The sequence below is a fragment of the Leopardus geoffroyi genome, chromosome C2 (genome assembly GCF_018350155.1).
Source record: "Leopardus geoffroyi isolate Oge1 chromosome C2, O.geoffroyi_Oge1_pat1.0, whole genome shotgun sequence".
In the NCBI taxonomy this organism is placed as follows: domain Eukaryota; kingdom Metazoa; phylum Chordata; class Mammalia; order Carnivora; family Felidae; genus Leopardus; species Leopardus geoffroyi.
The window spans coordinates 46,552,095-46,562,373 of NC_059333.1; the positions used below are offsets into that span (position 1 = coordinate 46,552,095).

The 10,279-nt window shown below is 41.2% G+C and overlaps 1 protein-coding gene across 4 annotated transcripts; it reads right to left on the reverse strand.

Moving 5' to 3' along the window:
• Positions 1 to 1,897: 1,897 nt before the first annotated feature.
• Positions 1,898 to 9,893, reverse strand: CLDND1 (claudin domain containing 1). 4 transcript variants are annotated; one of them, XM_045501740.1, is made up of 6 exons: positions 9,761 to 9,841; positions 8,288 to 8,338; positions 7,757 to 8,066; positions 5,564 to 5,671; positions 3,501 to 3,638; positions 1,898 to 3,346 (listed from the first exon to the last, which is right to left on the reverse strand). In XM_045501740.1, exons 3-6 carry the CDS (start codon positions 8,046 to 8,048, stop codon positions 3,126 to 3,128), a joined length of 759 nt encoding a protein of 252 aa, XP_045357696.1. In that variant the 5' UTR covers positions 8,049 to 8,066; positions 8,288 to 8,338; positions 9,761 to 9,841; the 3' UTR covers positions 1,898 to 3,125. The 4 variants fall into 4 exon arrangements, with proteins under 4 accessions (XP_045357696.1, XP_045357698.1, XP_045357700.1 ...); XM_045501742.1 differs by having other exon boundaries at positions 8,288 to 8,331; positions 9,761 to 9,836; XM_045501744.1 differs by having other exon boundaries at positions 8,288 to 8,353; positions 9,761 to 9,805.
• Between the last annotated feature and the right edge of the window lie 386 nt (positions 9,894 to 10,279).

A 10,279-nucleotide genomic window follows, 5' to 3' on the forward strand; every position in this document is an offset into this window, starting at 1 on the left:
TGAGTAGAGGGCTGAAAGGAGGACAGGACCCCACCCAGCTCTGCCAGCACAGAGCTCCGTCAAGCTTGTGAAATTACAACTTGCATCTTCAGGGCTGCACCCATTCAGTAGCCAGGAAATCTCGGGGAGTGTTGTAACTGGTGAAATCAGGTTAATTCAACAGATGGTTTTCATTTCTGGTGAAAGTTTGCATGAGGCTTACTTCTTAAAATGCCCTCACACTATCTTACAGTCAAATGAAGATAACTGGATCTATATTATAAGTTTTAATAGTGCTAGTCTGCAATTTGCTCTTGTCTCTGGAATGGGAAAACTAAATTGATCTATCCTATGGCCATCTCATTCTTCTCACCGGTGTGACTAAATCAGTTCACCTTTAAGTGACTTTTCAACTCTGTCCTCTCCCCCCAAAACACACACACACACACACACATGCAAACACTTTGAGCAGGTAAACCGTAACACATTACTATTATATTAATGACATAGACAGTAGGCACGGTGTTAACTGAACAAATAAATTCTTCCAGGATTATTCTGCCCTTTTTATTGTGTCAACTTTTACGGCTATACCTTAAAATTTTTTGAACTCCATCTTTTGCCAAAAAAAGGATATAAAAGATATTTATTCACATCATTTAATAAGATTAGTTAGGAACTATAAAATTAAGATTTTAAAACACATTTCTTAGGGGCACCTGAGTGGTTCAGCCGGTCAAGCAACCAACTTCTGCACAGTTTGTGGGTTTCAGCCCTGTGTTGGGCTCTTCGCTGACAGCTCAGAGCCTGGAGCCTGCTTCAGATTCTGTGTCTCCCTCTCTCTCTGCCCCTCCCCCGCTCACATTTTGTCTCTCTCACAAAGACATTTAAAAAAATTTTTTTAATGCGTTTCTTAAATTACCGTGGAACTCATGTTCTGAAAAACCTGAAAATTAAGTTTTTACTTTGGGGGTTGCTTTCAAAGATTAGGTGAAAAGAGATTAATAAAACTTTACTTGCCACTGATTTTATGTCATTAGTTTTAATCAAAAATGGGTCAAATATCAGCAATTTCCTATGGCTCTACCTGGTTAGAACAAGAGACAGGTGAAAAACTAATTTTCACCTCAAATGATACAACCACGGCCCTCTATGTTCCAAAGAAAAAAGTCTTTGCAAGAGAGGATGACCTCAGATGTTCTGAAATGTGCTTAAAATATCAACTACAACACATATTCAACCCCAGAGCTTCTGGTGCTGGCTTCCATACTCAAGGAGGCTACCAGTGAGCCTGTAACTCACAAGTCCGATTCTGACGGAGTCTTCACAGTGCATGTGAAAGATTGGTGGTGGACTGACAATCACAGACAACTTTGGAGGGACAAGTGGCAGGGACACTGTCTAAGATAAGTAACTTCCCAATAAAAAATGTCATGTTGGTCAATAACTTTAAAATCCCATACCTAAGTGCTTTGTGTATATTTACTTAGCTTTTCTGCCTTCTACAGAAGGTGCTGAAAGGCAGTGAACTTCAAGAGTTAGGAAGAGGTAGAAAACTGATAGCCAGTAATTGCACAGGTAATAACTGGTGGCAGAGTAATATTGGCTTTAAGTCAGAAAGTGGAGTATTTTACAATAGAACACAAACATCCGCAGCCATTAAATAACTTAAGAAAACTCTAGCCACATTAAATACGATACATAGAGGTCACAAAACTACTTTGAAAACATGTTTTAAAACTCTGAAGAGTGTCTTATTTTCTAATGGGCGTAAGGGGTTCCCATATTTTTTGGAAGATAAAACAGAGACCCTAGCAACAACGCATTTTCCAGAGAAACACAGAGATCCTCATTCAGAATCCTGCACTTCTTTATCCTAAAATATTGAGATTTACATCAACTCAGACACTATACAATATTGAGTTTCTTCTCATTTTTTATTTTTTAAAAAAGACAGATTTAGGATATTGTAAGAAATTACTAAGTTACATTTTTTAAAATCTGTCAAGTGCTACAGTAATGGAATAAGTAAATAAGATTTTTTTTAAAGTTCAATGTTTATATATAGACATATTTATAAAAAAATGACTGAATTAGAAGATGTTAAATAATGTTGATACACACCAGGAAGGGATTTAGGCAAGGAAAGGCACATCATTTCACCACAAGAAATAAAGACCATAGTTGGAAGTTAATGACTAGCCAAAGCTTTAGGTCTTGTGGTAGTTTTCCTAGCTCCGGAGGGTCATTACGGTGGAATCTTCTTTATGGTACTGAGCTGGAATACATAGACAGCAGTTGGAGAATTTTACTCTATGACCCCAAAGTACTGTTAGAAAGAAAGCACTCTTAAGCCTGATGTGTGAAGAGGCAAGGAGCAAAAATCCAAAATGGTTTGGTGGTACTGAAAATCCTATTGACATACTAAGGAGAGTTAAAAAAAAAAAAAAAAATACAAAAAAAGGTAAAGTAAAATAAGGTTAATCCTCTTGTCTGGCTGAATTGGAATTCCTGCAGTTACGAAGTTAAAGTTTCAAGTAAACACTGTATTTTTCACTTCCTTTCTCGTAGACAAACACAGTATAGATAAACAGCTGCCATACCTCACCTTGAATAAAGCTATATGCCAATATTTGGGGAAAAGGCTCTTAGCTAATCTCCTTATTTTATATAGCTTAAGTCTGAAAATAGCACTAATACTTCTGGCTGACTGGCTATCTACAACAGCACAGTGGCCATTAAGGTTTGACAATGAAAGGTTTCCCAGAGACACTAAAGGGTTTCTAGTGAACAGCTAGCTATTTACTGAAAAGTCTAACCGACATCAGTAGGACTTGCTTTGGGTCAATCTCCCACTATCAATTTTCTTTCAGAAATTTGTGCCAACCGTCTACCCACTTCTTGCTCTCTGGACTCTGAACCCACATTGGTTTGTTTAAAAGATGGAATCATTCAGAATAATCCATATACATTTTAGTGGTATTAAGAAACAATTGTCTGTGTGAATAAATAAAATAGATTTTCAGGATAAAATGGTAGATCCACTCAAAAAAATTAAATTAAAAACAACGGGAGGGGAGACAAGAGAAAATATTAATATTAAAAACATAATAAAAATGGCAATTGCAAAGCAGGCAACTTCCCACTCATGCCACACGATAGGCCTTCATTAAGGTGTACTCTTTCCGATTGGTGTGAGCAGCCCAGATGAAGAGGGCAGAAGCCATGAACTGTAGGGGAGCTGAGACACACGCCAGGCAGAAGGACCATCCAAATTCACCAGACACGTTCTCAGGTAGTTCTAGTTTCTGGTGGAGTAGTTCAATCCCAGCAACATAACAACTCACTGAGCCCAGCGTGCACAGCCCTTGGAGGAGAACAAAACATAACTGGTAAGAGCACAGTGAGAGCTTCTCGGGCAACACGACAGGACGGTACTGCGTGAATGTTTAAGAGTTACGACTCTTTGGTCTCTATGGACACAGGAAGAGGAGAAAAGCGAGTATCCTGACAAGACCCACCTGCAAGGAGATGCAGAATGCCTGTGGCAATGGTGGGATACAAACTCCGGCAGATGCAAGCACAAAGTCCAATTACGGCTCCAAAGCACATCAAACCCAGACTGACAAAAGGTAAGAGGAACTGGCAACGCCAAAGATCTGATTTTGAAAAAGAGAAAAAAAGAAATGTTACCATGATTTCAGATGGTGTTCTCACAATGTCAATTTCTGTCATATACTAAATAGATCTTTTCTCAACAAGTGAGAAAGGAGTACTTTTAATACCGGATGTTTCTTTTCTAAAGCACTTAGTTCAACAGGATGCTACCTTTGTCCTGATAAAAGTGAAAGGACACTAACAGTTAACAATCACTGAGGGCTTACTATGCATCCGGCACTATTCTTTACACGCGTTGCATGTTAATCCTCCAACATCCCTATGAAGAGGTACTATTATCATCTCCATTTTATGAATGAGGAAACTAAGGCAAGAGGTATAACTAACTTGTACAAGGTAAAACAGTAAGCGGGAGAGCCAGCATTTGAAGCAAAACCTTCTGGCTCTACATACAAATGAATCTAAGTCCTTATAGGATCTCAAGGCGGGAATAACAAGTAAATGAATGGTGATTATAAAAGACCTGTTGAAAGAATATACATGAAACACAAAGCAGAGGATCTCTGCACTCAGTAAGTGGCAGTTTTAATTATCATAAATTCCCTCAACAACAGCTGTGGGAAGAAAGCTGATGATCTTCCAAAGCACCCCCTTACACTCTTACATTACTTTAATTATTAGTAATGTATTAATATCAACTCTAAGCCAAATTCTACCCTATAGTGCTAGTTTTACTTTCTGGAACTACATAAAAGTCTTTTCTCCAACTTCTCTTCAAACTCTGTTAGAAATATACTTCTTCCTATATATTTGCAATACAAATGTGCAGGTTTAAATGTGCAGGTTGAGGAGCGCCTGGGTGGCTCAGTCGTTTGAGCATCCGACTTCAGCTTAGGTCATGATCTCACGGTTCGTGAGTTCGAGCCCTGTGTGGGGCTCTGCGCGGACAAGCTCAGTCTAGAGCCTACTTCGGATTCTGTGTCTCCCTCTCTCTCTGCCCTTCCCTGCTTGTGCTCGGTCTCTCTTGCTCTTGAAATTAAAATTAAAAAAAATTTTTTTCAATGTGCAGGTTGACTTATATGCAGATTTTTAACAGAACATACTGCAAATGTATTTTCTCTTCCTTATCATTTTCTTAATAACTTTTTCCTCTATGTTAAGAATACACTATATAATACATATAACATACAAAGTACGTGTCAGGCGACTATTTTATGTTATTGGTAAGGCTTCTGATCAACAGTAGACTGTTAGTAATGTATTGGGGAGTCAAAAGTTATATGTGGATTTTCAACCCCGTGGAGGGGTTCGTGCTCTTAACCCCTATGCTGTTCGAGGGTCAACTGCACTTGCCATTTCATGGTCTCTCACAACACGGTCATTCTTTTGGACAAGCTCCAGTAAGCCTCTACAGCCGGAAAACCAGGTGCAAATCTGAAGACAGTATTTCTTATGCAGTCTGACCATCAAGGAGTGGAATGCTCCTAATAAATACTTTCATTTGTTTTTGATATCTATACTTTTGTTATTACCACCTAAGGCTACATTAACGTTTTTGGTAGCCCTAATCCTTAGTTGACTCTTAGAGCTTATAGTCAACTTTTTTTTACATATCCCTATCTGAACTCAGGTAGCTGAAATGTTTAACTCTAATACAAAAATTTATTATTTATTCCTATTAAATTTACTCTTCAAAAGGGCCCACTAATAACATCTTTTGGGGAGGTCTGGATTCTGTCACCTAATGTATTAGCTGCTTCTCTGAACTTTATATTTGCAATTGGTTAGGTACGTACCTAACCTTAAAATATGTTTTCAACAGAAGAGAGTTCATCGGGATACCGTTAGAGATCTTATTTCAAGTTGACATGACATACTGATTCATCTTGTTCCCAAAACAGAAATCAACAAATGGCAAAATTATTTCTTTTTTTCCCAACTGTCCGGCTGAAATCAATGTACTCACAGGTCCGAAGCAGATCAATTCCACTATTGTGGTTTCCAGGATCAACAAATTTCTCCATGAACTGCTCATTTAGCGTGAAACTCATGCATTTTGTGACATCAAATGACTCTGGAACATGAATTAACAATGATTGCTTATTGCTTTAATTATAAACATTTAACAAAAATCCCTTTCAGTAATTATTCTCTAAAATAAAAAGTGATATAGAAAGATGTTCCCAGAGGACAGCAACCTCTTTGGCCTTGAATGACACACAAGATTCACTGATGCCCAATGGATGCCAGTGGTTCTCAGCAGTGGGCTTAAGACATTGGTACAAGGAAGGGGAAAAAAAAGTAGGAGCAGTAAAATGAATGCGAACAGATATGCAAGAAGACTAGGAAGGAGAAGACAAATAAATAGGAACTTTCATCTTCTCCCCGAAACCTACTCCCCCAGCTGTCCTCCCCATCTCAGGCAATGACAATTCCATTCTTCTAGTCCTCAGACCAGAAACTATAGTCATTGTTGCCCACATGCATCCCACCAGTTAATCCCTGAGGGTCCACCTTCAAAACATATCTAGAATCCAGCCACTTCTCAGTGCTACTACTGTCGTCTAAGCCACAATCATCTCTCACCTGAATCAGTGCAAAAGTCTCCTGGCTTCCACCTTTGCCTACTACCTGTTTTCAAAACATGCGTCTAGGTGACCATCTGTCCTCTGCTCAAAGCTCCGCAATGCTCCTTCACATGTGGAGTAAAAACCAAGGCCCTCATCACGCCTAGAAAATCTTGCAAGGTTTGCCCCACTCTCACCCCGAGAGTACCTTTCTGACAACTCTCCCCTCCTTACCCTCCATTCCAGCCCAGTGGCTTTCTTGCTGGTCCTTGACTAATTCAGGCATGCTCCCACCATAAAGCCTTTGCAGTAGCTTTTCCTTCCAACCCACGATTCCCCCTACCTCTGCAACTTTCCATACAGCCAACTCCTTCACCCACCTCAAGTCTTTACTCAAGTAATGTCTTCTTGTTGAAGCCTATCCTGCCTATGCTATTGAAGATTATAACTTATGCACACCAACATCCCCTTCCCTACATATTCCAAATCCCCTGTATTTTCCTGCATTTTTTCATAGCATGTGTCACCTAACGTACTATATAAATAACTACTGTTCATGCTATTACACTTATTTATTCAGTTTACTGCATGCATCCCTTACAAGAATGTTAGCTCCCTTGGACTAAAAGTATTTTTTTTCTCTGATGTTCTACATGGAATATGGAGGCATGTAATAAATATTTGCTGAATGAATGATAAACGATTGGTAAGATTCAACCATCAAGTGCTCCTATGCCCTCACAAGTAGAAATGAACCCTTTACAATGAACTTTAACCACCACCCCCCCCCTTCCAATTACTTTCTTTTTCCCATTATATAATCACAACTATTGTCCTTCTGATATATGGTAACTCCAGCCTGTTGTGCTGTGATTTAAATACAGTGCTTCCCACAAAGTGGTCAACAGAAGTAGTCATAAGTAGAAACAAATTGTAAAGTTGTTCCTTAGAAACAGTTCTAAAGTTTCCATTTCAATAATTGGAAATTAAACATTTTTAATGGTAAGAATGCTTGCAAAATAAATGAGACAATTTCTTAGGTTTTTATTTCCGTAATGCATATTTTTAACCTACAAACTCTATCAAGTTGTTGTAAAACAGACTCAATATACACAGATTTAAACGTAGAGTTGGATCAAATTATATTCTCTAAGATTCACAGGGCAAATGATAATAACTACTAAAACACAGCTAACACTTAAAAGACTATCAATTCATATTTGTTGATTTGATTCTGGATACTGATACTAATTCTTTCACCAATTACCAAATATTTAAAGTCTTCCAATGTACTTTCCCAATTATTTCCTCATGACATGTGTGAGACTAATAAAAATAATTTTACTGATAAGTACAGAGATTTAAACTGGCTTTCCCAAGATAAGGACAGTTACTTATCCAACCAATTGTAACAAGTATCACGGTAATTCATGGAAGATGGGCAGAGAAGGTGGTAGAGAGAGAAGAGACACATAGATTTATTTCTTTGGAGAGAGAAAGAACCCACAAACCTCCTTTTACATAACTGGGTCATCACCATCACTTTATTATTGAGTAGATAAAGGAGACAGAAGTTAAAATAAGAGAAATACCTGTCCTTTCTGGTGGGCTATACCAATATGTGTTTGGAGGTATAGTGATACACCGTCTCCACAATCCCATTGTGCCATTAAATCGGAAAAGCGCATCATTATAAGTCTTTTCATCTGCCTCATCACTCTCGAAGTCGGTCCACATGCTTTTGGCCAAATCACTGGAATTTTCTTGAACTGGACTTCGATATTCATACCAGAAGTCTGTGCCAATCGAGGCTGCCATGTAGATGGTGGAAATGAGGCTAAGCACACAAGCAATTACAAATGCTGTAGCAAAACGGTTATCCATTCTGGCATTCAGACTGCTCTGTTTAAAAGTCGGAGAAAGAAGAAATGTTAGACTTCATGGACATATAGAGGTTACTTTGAAAGGAATTATCTCAAAAACCACCCTTTATCCTAGTCCCCATCCCTTGGCCCTTAAAGTAATATATAATCATTAAAAAATAAATAAAGGCAAGCATGTTCTCAATTAAGTTCAAAATAAAACTCATTATTATGAAAAGTACTTATTGAATGCTCACATACCCAGGATGCTACGGAGACAGAGGTCTTGTTCTCTAGTCTATCACCTGCACACTAAAACAGACAACACTGAAATGGACATACACATTACAGATACAAACAATAGACATGCTCAGAGTCAGCAGTGTACCATACATAAACTCTTCATTACAGGCTGAATTTTTATGCAAGCTGCAGAGCATTAAGTTTTCTGGGGTTGAGCGCGAACAGAGCATTAGAAAAGGAAGCAGAGGAAGTTGGCTCCTCCCAGTTTCCTCTGAAGAGGAAAACCTTCTAAACCAAGGTTAAGAATCAGGAGCTATTTGGAAAACAGAGTTGAGATGTTCCTTAACCCACACAGAAAAGGTAGTTCTGGGTACACAGAATAGCAAAGAGAACAGTAACTATGATAATGCTAGATAGCAATCTGCTCTTAATCTATTAAAGCTAAGGAAAACTCCCTTACGCTGCCAAATTCTCCACTCCTGTCTACTCTCCCCATTCCTCACACTTTTTGACTCTCCTCATCTGCAAACTAAATGATTCCCCCTCAGCTAGAAAGAAAACTGAATTAGGCAGAATATGAATACTCCCAATGTAGCAGGATTCTCACACAGAAAGAGTTGGGACACTGAGGCTTTTCTTTCCAGGAAACAGCTTTATTCGGCGGGCTAAGACCCAAAAGGCTGAGCCCCCAGCGCAGGGCGGGGGGGGGGGGGGGGGGGGGGGGGGGGGATGTTGCCTTTTGTACAATTTTTGCTCTTTTGTCTCCCATATATGGTAACATACAGTCTGAATAAGCTACGTTACAGAGTCCTGAGGAATGTCACGCACCGGCACAGAGCCAGGTTGCCTTCCCTCCTCTTGAGGTTTTCACCACATTCCTTAGGGAGGGGCTCTACCACACCAAGGTGTGGACAGGACTCAACGGCAGTAGTAGTAAATGGCCGCAGTAAAATGACTCAAGGCGGATCAAGCTGAGTCAAATCCTGCCAAGTATACACCGTGACCGCACCAAACACCTTACAAAGGCGCACGAAAACAGGCTCGCAAACTGGGATTGCCGAGTTTGGAAGATAGCAAGTGTGACACAGGAGAGATGGGGCAATTACACTGATTAACAATAACTCCAGGAGTTGGTTTTGTATTCTTGTTCTTTCTAATTCTCTTTCATCCTGGTGCTCTCAAATGACCTTAAAAGGTCCCGGCACCGAGAGCGGCTGTTTACCCAGGCAGGACAACTGGCGCTATCACCTCGCAGGGCGCACTACCGAGCCGGGGGCCCCCGCAGTCCAGGGCCACCCCAGGCCAGGGGCCCCATGTACGACACCAGGCCCCTCCCCAGACCACTCGGCCGAGGGAAAACCCCCGCCGCAGCGCTGCGGCGGGGCACCCACCCGCCCGGGCCGCTCCCCGGGAGGGGCCCCTCTTCAAACTGCTGAAAACATCCAACGGCTACGCGACCCCTGCCCGGAGACGCCGACCCCGCTCACTCACCGCCCATCCTCCTGCTCCGCCAGCTTCACCCTCAAGCTCAGACCACAGCACCCTACTCTCCCCGCGCCTCCTCTGACGCACTTCCCTGCAGATCCCGCCCCCTCCATAACTCCCGCGCCTCCGCCTCCGCCTCCACCCGAGGCTGGGCTTAGGCCCGGGGCCGAGGGGGCTTGTGGGAGTTGTAGGAGGGACAGAAGGAAAGCTGCGGGAGGTGGCGGCGGTCCCCATTTCTGGCGCCGCGGGCGGTGCATTGTGGGGGATGTAGTTCAACTCCGGGGGGACAGTAGGTGCGCAAAAGGGGGGTGGGGGGTGGCAGCGCGTCTGGGCTGATGGAATCTTGTATTTTATGAAGGAAGGGAGGAAGGTCTGCAAAGGCGACCTGTCTCTGATCACCGACAGTCATTGATTGTGACTTATATAACAGGTTTTCCAGTTCTGTGCTCTCCCTGTGACATAGCCCTACCTCTAAATATGTCAATAGCAGTAAGATACTTCTGCGATATTAACCCATTTATGTCC

What these genes read in the sequence shown, in the direction of transcription:
- CLDND1 (XM_045501742.1), bottom strand. An exon ending in CTGTCTCCGTAGCATCCTGG is followed by an intron (nt 8,067 to 8,287) that starts GTATGTGAGCAT and finishes ACTTTTAAACAG; the next exon opens with AGCAGTCTGAATGCCAGAAT. An exon ending in TAGCCCACCAGAAAGGACAG is followed by an intron (nt 5,672 to 7,756) that starts GTATTTCTCTTA and finishes TTCATGTTCCAG; the next exon opens with AGTCATTTGATGTCACAAAA.